Consider the following 19,095-nt stretch of genomic DNA (forward strand, 5'->3'; position numbering starts at 1 on the left):
GGCACTCTGTACCGAAACACTCTGCCTCAAGCTCCTAATGTTGCGGAACTGATGGAATTATTTAAACTTCACATTTTATTTACCTGTGCATTGTCTTTTATACTTATTTGTGATCGGCTGATGGTGACCAAGAATAATAGTCGAAACCGGTACCAATTATAGTTAAGTAGGAATGTAAAGTTTACATTTCTTATTTTAATAGTATTGAATGGTTGAACCATCATATCTTCTTTCAACTTAATATTGAACTCACTTCAATACGGACACTATGAAATTCTTATCTCTTAATTTTTAGGTCATGTCGAGTGTACCTGTCGGACAGCTGCTCAGTACAGAACAAAAATGACCAACCGGATACCAGAGTCAAATCAAATCCAGACCATTTATATTTCACTTTGGATACTTGGGCGATGGAACTACGGCAGCCTCGTCAAGTTTGTTCTACAGACAGGGAACTACTCCCAGCACAACTGCAGGTTGTCTGGTTGGCCAGTTTTGTTCTGTAGACTATTTAATATCTCTTTGGGATGTACTATGTGCACTCAACTGACCTAATAAGTTGAAAAGTCTATTTCAAGCACAATACGGTCATCAAAGTTGAATATTCAATGAAATTTTGGACTTCATAGCGACACTAATTAAAAAACTATAATTCGTATGTTTTGTTTTAGTTAATGTCCAATCCCACGTGCCACTGCAACAGCACTTGAAGATTATGGCGTGTTGTTTCAAAACACATTTATATTCTAATGGAGGATACATTTCTTGTAAATTCACAAATTTAAGTTTAAAAAAAAAAGAATTTCTCCTCTTAAAATAATAACGGTGCAGGGATTATTTGATGACTCAGATTATTATTCGCGTATATAAGGTAATTAAAAGTGCATAATACTGTGAGCACCCGGACTAAATCATTGGATTCATCACTCTATAAACAAACCAACATTACATCATTTACGACCAGCAGTGCTCTCAATGACAGTTTGGCTTGTTACTTCTGTAGCAAGTATATTATATACATGGTCCCTTTGAGTAGTCTTGTGCGTACAGCATACCTCATTAGGAAAGCTTCTGTATTATTACTGGTTCTTCAGATTCCAAGGAGTCATGTTTCTGCAATTCACAAACAGATGCATAGTATGATGTGCCAAATGAACTGCTGGATGCCTGCCCCCTGGACCTCCCCAGATTCCAAGCAGCTGGTCCAGGTTCGAAATGCTCTGCCGCCTGTTGGTAACTGCATTTGTGAACTGGTTGGTAACGCAGCTTGGTCACATGCACAGGCCTAGCCAACTGCTGACGCTGCGAGAGCAACTGTTTCCTGACGTTCAAATTACCAGCAACAGATGGTGCATGGTATGGTCTGTAGAGTATCAACATATCTGGTCGATTCAGAGTCATGATCTTCTTCCAAATGACAGGTCGTACTGTGGCAGGCCTGGAAGACTTCACTCCACGCAAAAACTGTGCTATCGCTTGTTTCTGAGGGTGCACCGTTGGTACCGAGCCATTGTTTCGGTGGACATGAACCTGACGTATCTTCTGCTGTAACTTTAAAATCGCAATCAACAACTGCTGATTGTTCTTCAGGTGGTGTGGGCCCGGTTGTCGCCGGTCAAAATGCCTTGATAATGCCGTTCGGAGGTGCTGTCGCATCATGGCTAGCTTCTGCTGGTCTGCAACGCTGATAGGACCCGAGCCATTACCAATCCGCACAGGCACCTGATTGGTCAGAGCCCTCTGGTACGTCTGACACTGATTGACAAATGCAACTTGCGCCTGCTGGAACATGTGACGCTGTTTGATGAATGCAGCCAGGAGAGTCGGGAAGTTCTTCAGGATATGTAGGATCTGCTGCCTACGCTCGGGAGTGTTGGGAGTTTTAAGCACCCCTAGAAGCTGCTGAAGTACTTCCTTCTGCAGCTGCTGGCAAGGGACTTCCTTTTCCTAGTATTTAAAGAAAAAAGAAACAATTAGCTATTTACTTAAGATCACAATAACTCAAATAGGTTTCTGGCAAAAATGAGGTGGAAAAAGGCTAGGACTGGGAACAGTACTTGACGTGGGGCAGCCTGGAATCCAATTAATTCTTAAAATACATTCAAATCATCCTGCTACTTTTTGACAGCAATAATACCTTTCCAGAACTTTTTAAATATAATTCGTCCTTTCAAAATTTAACTGGAATAATCGTATGGCCTCAGCTACCCTGTGCAAGCATTGGAATCTGAAGGCCGACATTCTACCATTGATCCACAGACAAAGCTATATTTTATATTGATGAATGCTTATTAGTTGTTAGAAAAATAAAGAAAACACATTTCAAGCCAACAGCAAAACTGTTTTAAAACATAAAACTGCGACGAGCACTCCACTGTACGTGTCTGGTAACTTGCTGCTTGGCGACTGAGGGTCAGAGGACTGTTTACTCCCCCTTTCTTTTACTCTAAATGTTAGGGGAAAAATAACAGTCAAACAACACTGTTGCCAGCCTATTAAGGGGATTTCTTCTAAGGAAGTGGTATCATAAACATACTGAAATGAAATGGCGTATGGCTTTTAGTGCCGGTAGTGTCCGAGGACAATTTCAGCTCGCCAGGTCTTTTGATTTGACACCCGTAGATGACCTGTGCGTCGTGATGAGGATGAAATGATGAAAACGAGACGTATACCCAGCCCCCATGCCAGTGAAATTAACCAAGTACGGTTAAAATTCCCGACCCTGCCGCGAATCGAACCCGGGCCCTGTGACCAAAGGCCAGCACGCTAAACATTCAGCCATGGAGCCGGACATAAACATATTAAGATCTTTATTTCTTTCAAAAGTTCTGTCAAGTACATTAGACGCAAGTTCATTATTTCCCAAGACACCGAACACGTGTTATTGGACACATTTTGGCAGACCACTCTATTGTCTCAGAAAATGACTAATCTAAGGACTGTAATAAGAAGTGGCACGCGAATGGAAATAAACCATATCAATTTTAATAATTTCTGACCAGATGTTCATCTGACAATAAGAAATAAGTAATAATAATAATAACTTAAATGTTTCCACCTTTTCAATACAATATATTCACAAGATTACAAAATTATACGGTACTAGTTTCGACCCATCTAGGGGTCATCATCAGCCGTATTGGAGCAAAGATCATTTGTGGCGAAATCCTAAGACAATATTATTTTAAAGAATAACAAGTGAAATGAGATGTTATGGTAATAGTTAATAATACAAGGAATATACATAATAAGAGGTTTTTAACAAAGAATAAAGTATAAATGGGGTGTTGTAAAAATTATAATCATGGAAATCAGTAAGTTCTTGTATTGAAATGAAATATGGCTTAGGAAGAGGGCTTAAGGTGGGGCTGAAGGGTGCGGGAGAAAGTGTAATTGTCTTGGAAAAGTACCTTTGATTAAATTTAGGATTGAGTTTAGGTTGGCTGCATTATTGTTTCTGAGGAAAGTGATAAATAGATCGAAGAGTATGTTGGGTTTCTCTGAGATTTCATTGAGATTGTGACTGGCATTAAAGTATTGGTCTAGGTGTATGTAGTAATTTTCCATTATGTTCATAACCATCAATGACAATAAGAAGACATTGGTGAAGACAAAATTGACAAACCCAAGCTACGGATTTGAAAAACGGCGAAGTCATCAATAACAAATCTGAATTCAAAACAAGCAGATTCAAATGCTGCTAGTTGTGGTTTAAGAATTTTGTATTTTGTAACCTCATGGGTACACTTTTCTCAGAAACAATTGAACCCATAAATACTACAATGTGGGTGGCATGCACGTCCGCCCCTTCCAAGCCGCACCACTCATGGTCAAGCTAGATGCAAGGCCCGACCCCTCTCTATTCGCCCGAACTGGAAGCCATGAGAACGATTAACCTGGAGTCTTCCATCTCACGAAGTTTCTGGATATGTCCATCCTCCAGACTGTTCGGGAATAACTGGCCCAGATATGAAAGGTGCGACCTACGAGTTCAGTTCAATGAGAGTTTAGTGCGAGTTGGTCGAGCTCAGACAGGGCAAAGAGTGCAGTTAGTCCGAGTGAGAGTTGACAATCTGAGGTTGAGGAAGCAGCCTGTTGTAGTGTCCTATCCGTAGAACTGAAGGTTCGTTCTGTGTGTCTGTCATAGAGATGTCTCTTAGGCCAGTTCCTGTGAGAGAATGTCGCACGTTCTAGTGCAGCATAGGAGAGATCACCAAGTATTGGCATGGGAAAGCGAACAATGTTCTACTAGAATGAACAGGCAGTGTACATTCTGAACTGTGAGATTGTCACGTGCGTGCTAAGGACTGTGACAGTTGTTAATGAGAGTAACTGTGTGACTAACAGACTGCGAGTGCCAGGAAACGAAGACAGGATGATGATGACGATTGTTGTTTAAAGGGACCTAACAGCTAGGTCATCGGCCCCTAATGGTACAAGGTGAACAAAATTAAAATTAAAACTTCAAAATGTATACTCTGACTAGAGTCTAAAACAAATGACAATGGCAAAAATGACCGTGGTAAAAAGCAGCAATAGTTGGATCCTGGGATGATACTTATCTAAAAGGGTCCAAAATCCAGGTCACCGTCCCCTCATAATGGTACTAATCACTGGTAAAGCTGAACCATGGTGTTCCTCCCGTTGTGGTACTAATCACAGATAACGTAGGCTCATGGTGTTTCTCGCACGGTGGTAATGATCACAGGTAATGTTGACCCATGGTATGTCATACACAATGACACCACTCACAGGTAACACAAACCTATGGTGTTTCGCACGTAAGGGCACCACTCACAAGCAATGCAGACCCATGGTGCTCCTCACATAATGGGACTAATCACAGGCGCCGGTATTCCCGTGGAGTTCCTCACTTAGTGCAACTAATCAGAGGCCACGTATACTCATGGTGTCGCTCACGTAGTGGTACTAATCATTGACAATGTAGACCCAGAATATATCACACATTATAGTAATGCCCACAGGCAACACAGACTCATGGTGTTCTTCATTCAATGGTATTACTCACCGGCAACGCTGACCCATGGTGCTCCTCACCTAATGGTACCAATCACATGCAATCACATGGTTCCAACACCATCCTCCTGTGGTTGCCCCTTTTAGATGCCTCTTAGCTACCATCCACCTATGGTTGCCCCTTTTAGATGCCTCTTAGGACAGGTAAGGGATACCGTGGACGTATTCTTTGTTTGCATCCCCCACCCACAAGGGGTTGTGTGTTAGGTCTGCAAGAGCTATTTTCTTATTCAAGTCCACTGGCAAGCTGGTTAAGACCCCCGTATCCACCATCTGGGACAAGCCACGTGGGAGTAGCACCTCTGCCCCCGCTACGCCAGCACAGTAGGTTTGTGGGACAGAGTATGAATTAGTGCGAATGAACAGAGAAAATTGAGAGAGCACAAATTGTGCAACTGTGTGATCTGTATTGTGACGCGTAAGTAGTGGTGTGCCTGGTACGCCTGTCTTGTGTTAATGTGTACATACGAGGGGGGATCAAATATGAACGGGATTTTATTTTTTATTTAAAATCATTTATTGAAAAACACATGGCAATTACAATTTATTTTTCCACATAGTTTCCTGTTTTGGAAATGCATGTGTCCCCGCGTATGGGCAGCTTTTGATACCCTCATCGTAAAAAGAACAGGGTCATGTCACCAGCCAGTTGCGCACAAAATCTTCCACACTCTCGTCATCTTCAAATCATTGCCCTCCTAGAGCTTCTTTAAGCGATCAAAACAAATGAAAATCGCAGGGCGAAAAGTCCGGGCTGTAAGGAGGATGATCAAGTGTAGTCCAGTGCATTTCTTGTAGCATGGAGACAGAGCTGCAGTATGGGGCCACGCATTGTCGTGGAGGAGGATGACCTGTCGAATCGGTTGGTCTCATCTTTTGCGGCGATATGCAAACCTCGCCTTGTTCAACAGCTTGCAGTAGTAAGCAGCACTGATTATCGCTCATGCCCGTCGATCATCGTCAATAATGTCTAACCACACAAATGTTTTCGTCTGTAATGCTGGTCCGAGGACAGCGATCGAGTTGCTGATTTTCCACACATAGCCGTCCCTCCTTGAACTTTTTATGCCAGGCAAATACATGCGTCCTTGACAACGTTTGATCACCGAACTGTGCAGTAAATTTCTGGCACATGTACGCCGCTGTAAGTCCTTCACGAGTAAGAAATTTTGTAATGATGTGTTGCACAGTGGAGGGGTGCACCTGTTGCTCTGACATCATGAGTGTCACTGACAAAATGGCGGGAAATATCTAACAGCATGCTCTCCTCACTCTTAACGGTCCCGCCTAAGCATAGCAGAAGCATGAGGCCAGTCCTACCAACTGTTGACGTTCAGGAACAAAAATCCTATTTACATATGATCAACCTTCGTAGATTAAGTAATTAGGTAATAAATCTTAGAAGATTAATGCTACCACTTTCTGTGTTCATTTATCCACCCCGCCAATGTGTTACAATATAATGTTTGTAGTGAATATCCACAGGGCTTGTATCTACATGAGAGGTGAATTATGTTTTGATAAAAATTAGAATTGAATCTGATAAAATATTAAATGCAAGTACAGTAAAACCTCGTTAATTCGAAGTCATTGTGACTGAAAAATCGGACTTGAATTACATGATTTAGAATTAACCGCCAATTCGCAATTCAGAAGTACCAACCCTTGCCGCGTTACAAAATATTCTAAGGCCCGTTACTGCATGCAGTTAACCTTGATTCACAGTTTATACCTTTCAAACGCCATGAAAAAAGAACTATTTCCAAAATGTATCCAAGAAGGTGCATTTACAGAATTCAAATAATGCACTCAGATATCTCAATGGTAAACATAACCTCACGCAAGGAAAGAAAGAAAAAAAAAAAAGCACGATTCAAAGACGAGGAGAAATCTACGCTGACTCCCATGTACAAGTGCTTTATTAATTGGATTACTATACTGTATGCATTTTAGATGCCTTGTATTTACACAGAAAGTGCCCGATGCCCTTAAAATCAAACTTTCCTATGACTCTATCCTTGTACGATTTTCCGCCACGGCACTTCTCTCGTACTTCAGAAATGAAAACACTTGCCGCGTCACAAAGTATTCTGAGACCCATTAATACATGCAATCACCTTGATTCACAGTTTAAACCTTTCAAATGCCATGGAAAAAACGATTTCCGAAATGTATCCAACAAGGTGCATTTGCAATATTCAAATAATGCACTTGGATAAATCACTGACCAACATGACCTCACGCAACGAAAGAAAAAAAATCGCACAATTCAAAGACGAGGATAAATTATGCCGGTTCCCCTGTGCAAATGCATTATTTTTGGGATATCTGTTCTATTTGCATTTTTAGATGCTTTGTACTGGCATGGAAAGTGCCCGACGCTCTTAAAACATTGTGGCTTATCGTACTTTCCTATGACGAGGCGATAAAGTATCTCGCTTCCATGTGCATTGCAACGCACTACTATGACCCCCATCCCTCACACTTTTACGATTTCCCAGCTGGCAATTTCTCCTTTAAAACCATAAGACCGTTTGGGCTCGCATTAAAATAAAGCAATGCAGTTTCACCGGCAATGACAATATAGTTCGGTGCCTACGAATTTATTATGAGCCACGTTTTTCCGTCAACTGTCGGCATCGCCAGTGTTCGCGGATTCTGTTTTCCCGCACACTGCCTGTTGCGTGATATTACGGCATTCCTTAAAAGGTTGAATACAAAACAATTCCGATTTCATTCAACTTAGGAATCTTGAAGCGCGCTGTAGACCCACCGAAGTGAGTGGAAGTGCGGAAAGCTACCCCTCCACGTTTCGGAACGCGCGTTCTCTTATGACGCGGAGCGGATAAATTTCGAGCTGAAATTACTCTAACATACTATTGTTTTAAAATGTAAAGGCAGTTTCGAATTAAAAGTCCGAATTTCGGTAATGGGGCTGACGTACTTCGAATTACGAATTATCCGTATTTCGAATTAAACAATTGAAATAACATGCAAAACTGCATCTCATGTTTCTGGGAACGAGAGCTTCTTCGAATTAGGCAGGATTTTGAATTAACCGATTTTGAATTATCGAGGTTCTACTGTAATAAGCAATACCATGCGCTCATTCTTCTTTGAGCAACTATGTATTGTGCCGGGTGAGCAGAATCAAGTGGAACCACTCTATCCTCTTCGCGAGAATTCCTGAGTGAGCGAGTCGGCCAGTGATGAAACACGGTGCCAAATGTACTAGAACTTTTGCAAACTTGGCACGTGTTTCGTTGGTAACATTAGTCGTTGCCGTAAGTTACTCGTTTCAGAGTTTACAGATTTCCTGGCTAATAGCTCACTTCAATTCACAGCAGTTTGTGTTTAAACTTCCGGTAACCACACACGCCAATTCTTGCGTAGAACAGACATCCACACATTGCGCAGCTGAGGGACGGGGAGATCTTGGCTGGGTTTGGCGAAGTTTGCGTTCCTGACGCTTAACCCCTTAATTGGGTTTGACGCCTTTAGGTGTTCTTGTACTTCTAAATGTGTTCTTACGTAGGGTTAACTTCCTATAGGCGCCTTACTATTCTAAATTATCTCTGACATCTACTATCGTAATTTAAAACAAATTTCATTCACACTGGATGTGATTATTGCTGTCCTATTCATTTTAATCCGGTCTCATGCCAGTCAGGTAGTTACATGTAACAAATATCATTTTTGGTCCGTATTGATATTTGATTGGAATAATAACAGTAAGTTATTTATTAAATAGACCACCTAATCAATACAAAGTCTAGTCTTGGATGATTTACATAGATTTGCTAACTAATAGTGGTACATGTTTCGCCTTGTATGAAGGCATCATCAGCCATTGTCTTAACCTTAGATAGGTAGTTCGCGCCTAGGCGGCAGTCCAACAGGTGTCTCGTGTTGCCTCGTATGGTCCGCGCCAAATTCTACGTAAAGAATTTATTTGTGTATATGTACATTGAAATAACTAAATTTGCGAGTTGTTGTCGTCGTCGTTGTTGTTGTTGTTACTACGACACAGTTGTTCTGTGAACTTCATTGTCCATATTCTGATAACTTTTTCTAAATTGGTCTGTATATGATGGTAAACTGTTCCGTGTGTCGTGATAATGGCTTGGTTAGGAAAGACATTGAATTATCTGAGAATCCACCGACCGGATGTAGGAATCACTCAAGAAAACGTTGTGTTGTGTGCCTGTCAAACCAGAGGCGACAGGAAACTGTCTACTTTTGTGAGGAATGTGACATGGCACTTTGTGCTTGCCCTTGCTTCCGCATTTACCACGCTGTGCGCAATTTCTGAATGACCTACGAACCAGAAAATATGTAGAACCTATTGATGCATATCTGAAAACTTGGAAAATGTCATCATAATAATGAAAGGAACACCTTTTTAAATTCACTTTTGTATGAACACATTGTGTATATCTATATATATAAAATAAGAGTTTTGTCTGTACATTGCTCAGAATTTGAAAAGAATGGTATTTCTGTATCGATCATGTCCACAGTAACAAGAAAATGCAGTTTTTACTTTTCCGTAATTTCTGTCTGTCTGTATGTATGTACACACATCATGAGAAAACGGCTGAAGAGAATTTAATAAAAATCGGTATGCAGAGTCGGGGGGTGAGCCGCTACAATCTAGGCTATAAATTATTTTATTCACGCTGAGTGAAATGGTAGTTTAAGGGAAGGCCTAAAGTTCAATTCTCAAATATTTATATTAGTGGTCATATCGATAAATACTACATAACATAGAGAATATAATTTCCGACCATTTATGTTTTATTCAGTTTTACCGTACCGACTATGATAAGAGCGGTATTTCAGAACCAGAAGACAATAATGTGACGGCGTACAATATCGAAAGCGCGTAACATAGATCAATAATAACATTACACTGACCGTTGTTTGTTGTAATGTTCTTTGTCTCTTATGCTGACATTCAACTCCGATAGATGGGATTACTGCTGCATACCGAGTATAACAGCCTAACTGAATATTGGCGGGAAATAGCTGAGGAGTTACATAACTTTCTTCTCTAGCATGCCAATCCTCCGGTTCATACATTTTCTGATACTGCTGGTACGTAACACACTGGTTCATCATAGTATGCCAGCTATTCGATACCTACTCTGACGCGCTGTTTTGAATGAGCAGTGTCTGAACTTAAGTCAGAGGCTCAGTTAGTAGTAGTATGAACTGGTCTGGAATTACAATTTAGCCCTATTCCAAATTATAGTACCAGAATTCACTAAATAACTCAAAATTCAACTTTGAAAAGAGCCGTTACTTAGAAAAAGCTTCTTCCTCTTCACTTTCATTAAATCTACATTAATTTTATTCCAAATTAGCAGCGAAGATGTGGTTTCTTCTCTGGCTTCGAGGAAAAATTGCCTCCACGTCAGATAGTTCTTTCCGCCGTCAGTGTAGTGAATTGAGATTTTCCGACTCATCGGGTACTCCCAGGAAGCCAATAAGTAAACGCGCATAGTTTTTGCCCTGGGACTATCCACTATTTGAACACCCGCCCGCCGAATAAAAGGACGACGATTGTTCACAGATCACGGATGTCTGCGTCTTGGTCATTCCAGCTCTGTAGCTTTGGACTGTTAGTTCGGCAGCATAGTACTGTTCGTTAAAAGTGAAAAAATGTGTGGTTTTTCATTTGATGGAGTATTTCATATGAAGGGATTGCTTTTAATCGCGCCATTCCTACCAACGTCATTGTAATGACTCATGTTCATTTCAGTTGGGAAAACCACTAAGACAGTCTTTCTGAGAGTCTATAAAGGAAGGTGGAGAGTGAGTGTCTGCCATTATAATGAAAACTCCCCAACCTGACTGTGACTTGACGGTAGGCAAGCTGGCCTACCATTACAATGAAAATTCCCTAACCCAGTCTTGATATGAGAAAAGACGTTGGTGACTTACCCGCAACTTTATACAATCTTGCTCACAAGGTTTACACTACCTAACCTAGAATTCTGTATAAAATTTAGAATTCCGTAGCGAAGCACGGGTACATCAGCTAGTATGTATATATTTACGGGTTTACAAGAAAAAAGGTAATAACATAATGCTATTGAATTTCTACTATATCACTCATAATTTAAATAAATCAAGTAAAATATACTTTTCTGTTGAGTATTTACATCTACGCTGGCCCGTGGTGTAGAGGTAGCGTGCCAGCCTCTTACCCGGAGGCCCCGGGTTCGATTCCCGGCCAGGTCAGGGATTTTTACCTGGCCGAGAGCTGGTTCAAGGTCAACTCGGCATACGTGATTAGAACTGAAGAGCTATCTGACGGTGATATAGCGGCTCCGGTCTCAAAAGCCAAGAATAACGGCCGAGAGGATTCGTCGTGCTGACAACACGACACCTATTATTCTGCAGGTCTTCGGGCTGAGCAGCGGTCGCTTGGTAGGCCAAGGCCCTTCAAGGGCTGAAGTGCCATGGGATCTGCCACACGCTACTGTACCCATTCCAAAAGCGCGCGTTGCGCTGAATAATTACCCACTAGCTGGTTGAAATTATGAAACTATTCCCCAGTTAAGGCACAGACACTTTGCCGCCAAAGTAAACAGTCCTTGGCAAGTGTTTCCCAGGTTTGTGAGTTTATTTCTGCCATCTTTAAGATTTGTTTCAGTTGGTCTTTGTAACACCTTGGGGGGCACTCCGTGGCGTTGAACCGGAGCCAAGTTCACCATAGAAGATCTGACGCGGCAATCTGATGTCATTCATATGGCGCACATGTCCTGCCCATCTGAGGCGATGGCCAATGACCAATACTTTTACACTCTGATCACAGGCTTTCTCGAAAACTTCAAACTTAGAGACGTAGTTTTCCAACTTGATGTTCAAGATGGAGCGTAGTTTTTGCTGGTGAAAACCTCTCCAGGTTTTTGATGTATAAGATCCACGTATCACATCCATAGAGAAGTGTAGAGATGACTACAGCCTGATACACCATTAGTACAGAGTGTGAATTCAGTGAAATGGCTCAGGTGGCTCAAGTCTGGTATCGGTATTCTGTTCTCCAAAGAGTATTCATTTACGATTCATACGTCCATACAGAAAGTGTGAGGGCCGTAAGGAGATTATTTCAAGAGAAGTTAGCTGATGTTCAAGTTCCAGGTTGGACTTGAAATCATAGATCTGTAAATATATTACGTAAGACAGGAAGTCTTCTTGATAAGAAACGTAATAAACCATGTACAGTACTCGCACAAGAAACTGCAGGTAACATTAGTAGCGCCCTGGAAAGGTCTCCTACAAAATCACTTCGATGACTTGCTCAGGGAATGAAAATTTCCTACGGTTCTGTTTGAACGGGTACGTTACTGAAGTTAAAGCCATACAAAATTACTGCAGGGCAAGAACGCAAAGCGGGTGACCATGCATTATGAATACAATTTTGTGAATGAGTTTTGAATGCGATACATGACAGAGATATTGGCCCTAATCTAATGTTCTTTTTTGACAAATTGTGGTTTCACCTAAGTGTGTATATTAATACAGCCTAATCAGCTTCACCAAGTACCCCTGCATGATGCAAAAATACAAAGGGCACTAGGAAAGTTTTGCAATACTCAAAAATGGTTGGCTGGACACCCGTTATGGTGAGGGATGAAAAGAGGGGTGAAAACCGGTCTAGAAGACAGCAAGGCGCGACCTTCACACCAGCTGTTATCAAGCAGTGGGATTGAAAGCAAGTTGTCAGTGCGGTCAAATACAGTAGAGACAATACGCGACACTCAGCGAGATATCAAGGGACAGCTATTACAGCTCTCTCTAGCGGGTAGACCTGAGAACTACTGATTCTGTCATAAGAGCATGTGTATTTGTGTGTGAAGTTTTTTGTGTTATTTATACGTTTTCAGTGAGTTGACATAATTAAATAGTAGCGTGTCATTCCTTGATATCTCCTCTCAACTGAGGGGAAAGGTATGTGCTGTGTTTGGCTGCAGAAACTATGAAGTAGACAAGAATGCGCGGTCTTTCTTCCGTTTCCCTCGTGACAAGAAAATGTAAGTAATATTGTATTTCCATATATATTCTTCCAGTGGCAAAGATATTTTTATAGTACTTCATAATCATCTGACCTGCTCGACCCATATTTTAATTGGCTTAAAATATAATATGCATATTTTATTGTATAGTGCAGCAGTTAACCTTCAATACCGATGTGTTGTAGGTGTGATCTGTGGGTTTTGAAATGTCACAGAAGTGATTTGGATAAGGTGTACAAGAAAGAAGGGACGTTACGCTTATATAAGAATTATAAAATCTGTTCAGATCATTTCCAGGCCAGCGACTTTAAAAATCCTCGACTATACAGCCAAGGGTATGTTTCATTTTTACTCTAATTGTACGTAAATATTCCTCAAAGCATCACTATCGACAACATTTTCATACTTTTCTATCTTTTATCCCTCTTCTCAGATTAAAGCCAGGATTTTATAGATTTTCTTTCTGTTAGAAGGCTTCATGTTAAGAGGAAAATTGTCCACCTTTTAAATGTTAATTCATTGCATCATGTGTGCAAGGAATGTGCCGATGTTTTTATTGACAAGTGTCTTAATGTGATGATACAATGTTTTTAAATGAGAAAAAAGACAAATCTAACCGTAAAAGTTCAGGCAGGAATGCTAAAGCAAAAAAAGTAATGCATAAATGAAAGATCAACCCATTTCACATCTTGTTTATATGTCTAATTTCAGTCTTTAAATAATAACCTTTTAAATAATTCTTCATTCATTTATCCAGAATTGCTTTAGCAACTTCGAAATTAAAATCTCAATAATACTTTCTTTCTAGACGTAATTTATTTATCCATTTTCGTATATGCATTTCCATTGATATTTGAATTTAGCGCGACTTTTCAGGTCAAGTCACTAGGAGCGCCACCGTCGAATTGTCTCCCATTTTAACAAGGCCAAATCTGTAAGTATTGCGTATTGTGTCTACTGTATTTGGTGTGGTCTAAAGGTGAATATTGCGCAATTATCTGCTACAATTTTGCTCATGGATTAACTGTTGACCAGTGCCTGGAGGAAATGACTCCTGTGCTGGGGAAAGACTGTCCACATCGGGCAACAATTTTCCGCTGGTACAAAGAGTTCCAGAGGGGAAATTTTGGGGTTGAAAACGACCCTCGTTCTGGGCGACCATCTGAATCAGTGACTGAGGAAAACATTGAAGCTGTGAGGTAAATGTTGCAGGAAGAGAGGCAGTTGACATATGGTCAGTTAGAAGAGACCCTCCACAACCCTGCACCAGTTATTCATTCAATTCTAGACAACCATCTCCATGTTAGAAGGGTTTGTTCCCTTTGGGTGCCCCATTCACTTTCAGAGGAACAAAGGGCACATCGAGTGGAATGGTGCCGACAAATGTTAAAACAGTTTGAAAATGGGACTTCGCGTAACGTCAATAGCATCGTTACAGGTGATGAAACTTGGCTTTATTAATACGATGTCCCAACAAAATCCCAGAACAAGGTGTGGCTGTTTAAAGATGAGGGTACTCCTGTGACTGTGCGAAAGTCAAGGTCAGTGAAGAAAAGGATGATTGCAGTGTTCTTCACTAAACGGGGCATCCTGACCCGGGTTGTGCTAGAAACACAATGGACAGTTACTGCAAAGTGGTACAGTGAGACTCGTCTGCCTCAGGTCATCCAGGCTCTCAAGCAGCTCCGTCCAAGGTCACGGCTCAACACTTGGCTCTTGCATCACGACAATGCTCCAGCACATCGTGCTAATGCAACAATGGATTTTCTTGCCAGATCAGGGTTGACTGTGCTTGATCACCGTCCATACAGTCCTGATCTTGCCCCATGTGACTTCGCACTCTTCCCAGAAGTGAAGATGGAGCTGAAAGGGCAGCGTTTTTCATCCGACGAGGAGCTTCTGGCAGCATGGGATCAAGAGTGTGAAAATGTAACCGAAGAAAAGTGGCAGAGTTGGTTCAGTGACTGGTTTCGACGTATGGAGAAGTGTATTGAGTGTGGTGGAAATTATTTTGGAAAGGTCTAAAGCGTTCACTCACATTGCAAAACTTTCCTAGTGCCCTTTGTAGGAGTGTGGTACACTATTAGCAGGAAGAGAACAATAGGCTCAATTTTTTTCGTAAACTGTCAACAGTGATAGGCATGTGCAAACAATTTTGTGGCCTTTTTTGCAGAATTAACTGACTGGGAAAGAAGCGTCACGTTTTTCCAACAAGACTCTGTGACGGCACATACAGCCCTCTTCTCCTTACAGGAAATCCACGCAGTGTTTGAAGATAGAGTTATCACTAACAACATTTGGCTTCTTCGGTCCCCCAATTTAACCCCCTGCGATTTTTATAAGGGCAAGGTGGGGACGACGACGCGGGCATTGAAAGAGAAAGTGTACACGCTTGTCCAGAAATTGCTACCATTTCTCAGAGGAATCTGCAGAGGGTAATGAACTTTTTCTAAGCAGGTGCCAGAAATGCTTGAACAACAAAGGGAGGCAGTTTCAACATCTCCTGGCATGATATACGTGATTTTCTTTTTTTGGGTTGTTTGTTAGAAACAGCTTACACAACAATGTATTTACCACGGACTTCCTGCAACGCACACACCACCACGTGCAGGCTGCGCTGGCAGGCTAAGGGACTGGTTCCGCTTCATATTGCTCATCCTGTATATAAATGCTCAGATTCACAACTTAATTATGTTTTATTTTCCACCTTGTCGATACATTAGTTGCTCTTGTAAGAAAGCTAGGAAAAGCGAAATATAGAAGGGTTTGGGACAAAAGTCATTGCAAGTATTTTTTTCTTGCAGATATGCGAGCGGATCACAAACTGCTATTTGTCTCGTGGAAGCCATGCAGGCATAGTGTGTATTCACAACAACAGCTGGCTCTATGTTTGCTGGTAGTAGCACAGAGATCGCTGTGACATCAGTTGTGTGGCGAACGTCATGTGAGATGGAAGTAACCCGCGTTGAGCCGTTCTCCGGGGAAGAAATGTGAGAGAATGTCACACTAAATTGGTGGAAGCCCTTGGGAATAATGCCCTCCCATTCTGTACAGTAGCACGGTGGGTAGGAAAGTTTCAGCAAGGACCGGTGAATAGAAATGCTCGGGACGATTTGTCAATGTGCGAACTGTCATGGCACGTGCAGTTATCGAGCAACTCCTGGAGTAAGACAGATGATGGACGCTACTGGAGTTAAGAGAGAACAAGTGGCATCGAGAAACGCGCCATCCACAAGACATTGCAGACAGAGCTGCAACTGTGCAAAATAACATTGCGGTTGGTACAGCATGCACTGACACGGAAGTTCAACAGTGGATGGAATATGCAAGGGGCTCCAACCACCTACTACGCTGGCAGCAGGATGGCGACCACTTCCCCCCTTTTACATAACACATTCCTTTAGTTTGAGCTAAGTTATTTATTTTTAAGGTTTTCAAATGTCTTTTTAGGATTAAGAAGAGATGAATATATCTTTCCTTCTTGTAAATATTACACCTAAACAAGACATAGCTGATGATGTCTAGTCACTAGACGAAACATGTACTACAGTTTTTAGTTTGCAAAAGGCAAATAAGTGGTACTAATTAGGAGGAATCATTGATTTATTTCTCTCAATTAACTGTGATATATTGGATATTCTCAACAGAAGTGATGATGAAAGGAGTCAGAAACTTCAGATTGTGAAGAATTATTTAGTGTTAGTGGTGACAGTAACAGTGGCGGATCCAAGAAAACTGACAGTGATAGTGAAGACTCAAATGTTGCAGTGCTGGGCGCCAGTAGCGCTCAAACGATGAAAAACGAAAACTACTGAAATGCCAAAATATCCAAAGGTAAGGTTTAAGAGTTTTTTCAGTTTATAAATGAAAGTTGGCATGAGAAAACTGTAATAACTACAGTAGAACCTTGATAATTCGAAATTGGTTAATTCAAAATCCCGCCTAATTCGAAGAAGGTCACGTTCCCGGAAACACGAGATACAATTTTGCATGTTATTTCAATTGTTCAATTTGAAATACAGATAATTCGTAATTCGAAGTACAATGTTGGCCCCATTACCGAAATTCGTACTTTTAATTCGAAACTGCCTTTACATTTTAAAACAATACAGTGAAACCTCGATTCTCCGTTTTTCGAGGGACCATGAAAATAAAACGTACAACACGGGAAAACGAAAAATCCGGGAATGAATGAAAACTATCAACAATTTGGCTAAACATCACAAAAATTAAATACCGGTACCGGTATGTATAATTATAATCTTACAAAAACTCCTAAACCAAACCAAACTACAGCCCCAGTGGGACTTTGCCTGCCAAGCGACCGCTGCTCAGCCCGAAAGCCTGCAGATTATGAGGTGTGCATGGTCAGTGCGACGAATCCTCTCGGCAAATATTCCTGGCTCTGGAAATCGGGGTCGCCATCTCACCATTAGATAGCTCCACAATTAAAGGTATTCACGTAGGCTGAGTGGACCTGGAACCAGACTTATATCAGGTAAAATTGCCTGACCTGGTCGCAATCGAACCCGGGCCCTCTGGATGAGAGGAGGGCATGTTAGACCGCGAAACCGCATTAGTTACCGGTACGCGAGTTCAAAATCTCGGTACTTTATATTCAGTTTTACAGGGGAATCTTCGTCAGTTTCCCGTGAAAACTTCTTTCAGTTCAGCAACTTTGATTAGGCTAGCCAAACTTCGAAAAATCTAATAACGCCAAGCCAAACGACAATCGCCCACAAGTAGTTTTTAATTCTCTCCTCTAATAAAATAAAGCACATTAGATACAAAAGCACCCAAAATGATGGCGAAATCCGTTCATTTCTTAATCTTTCATTGTAATTTGGTCTCCGGTATACTGTTCGTAGTCAGTTTCTGGAAATCTCGTACCGCGCAAATTAGGCCTACATCGACTTTTAAAGGTTATGTTGAACTCGAAAACATGGTTTCGAATGTAAGTATCGATTCTTAAAAGTTCTCGAATGCATTATATTCAATTCTGCGCGTCACAAATCCAATCAAATTGGAAAGATAAAAGAAATATAAAAACTTCAGAAATTACGGTTATTCGTGACCTTGAGGTCATCTGGAAAGCGCGCTCGCTGCACATGTCAGTACGAGTTTGAAATGATACCAACCATTTAAAATGTAACGTGCGCAAATAAAACGACTGCAGTTTTTGGTATTTTAACACGAAAACATAAAATCCCCAGGCTTACATCAGGACCTAAACAGTAATAGGCAATCCCAAGACCTCCCATGGCCTTTTTTTTTTTTTTTTAAATGTAGGGTGCAACATCTGTTTTGGTCTCGCTAACATATCATGTACGATAATATCAAAAGGTTCTGAATTTGTGTTAAGAAGGAGCAGTTTCGATTCCTGCCTGAAAGCCCAGTTACTCTGCAATGCCCTGAGCAAAGTGCCGAAAACCTCTTCGGCAGTATGATCGAAAAAAAATGTAAAAATATAAACATGCAACCCTGGACATAATATGGACGTTTTATATGTGCGAACATATGACGAAACTCGTTCCGTCTTCAAGCAGAGCTGTCGAAATGCGCCGTGTCTCCTTGCAATTGTTGTGGGCACCCTCTGCTTTATGATTTTCCGAGATTCTCTAAACAATACCATCCGAATGCGATGCTAAGATGGTCTCTTATGCAAGTTCACCGCCGATCGCTTTTCTAGTACCGGTACAGTACTTGCTTTAATTATTGCAGTGACGGGGCGTTAACGCCAAGATCCATAAATATGCCATAGCCGTCCTTTCGTGAGATACAGTTTATTAAAAAAACGATTGATCGAGGATTTAGCATTGATGTGACTGGAATTTCTGGACGGTTGATCCGGGAAAGAGTTTCTTCCAGGAACGGATAATGCGGGACTTTTACAACGTGATTTAATTACGATGCTCGCGGGACCACGTAATTTGAACGCATATTCCGGGAAAACGTATTTTCCGGGAACGGATAATCGAGGTTCCACTGTAGTATGTTACACAGTAATTTCAACTCTAAATTTATCCGCGTCATA

General features: G+C 41.3%; 1 protein-coding gene across 3 annotated transcripts in view; it reads right to left on the reverse strand.

Annotated features, from left to right (window-relative positions):
* Nucleotides 1-237: 237 nt before the first annotated feature.
* The window catches only part of LOC136884191 (uncharacterized), a 28,532-nt gene continuing 9,674 nt past the window's right edge, over nt 238-19,095 (reverse strand). For all 3 annotated transcript variants that reach the window (XM_067156228.2, XM_068229928.1, XM_067156229.2), the window contains exon 3: nt 238-1,947. In XM_067156228.2, the coding sequence (XP_067012329.2) occupies nt 1,060-1,947 (888 nt within the window). In that variant the 3' untranslated portion in view covers nt 238-1,059. The remainder of the gene's footprint in view (nt 1,948-19,095) is intronic.

Source organism: Anabrus simplex, chromosome 12 (genome assembly GCF_040414725.1).
Source record: "Anabrus simplex isolate iqAnaSimp1 chromosome 12, ASM4041472v1, whole genome shotgun sequence".
NCBI classification, from domain to species: Eukaryota; Metazoa; Arthropoda; class Insecta; order Orthoptera; family Tettigoniidae; genus Anabrus; species Anabrus simplex.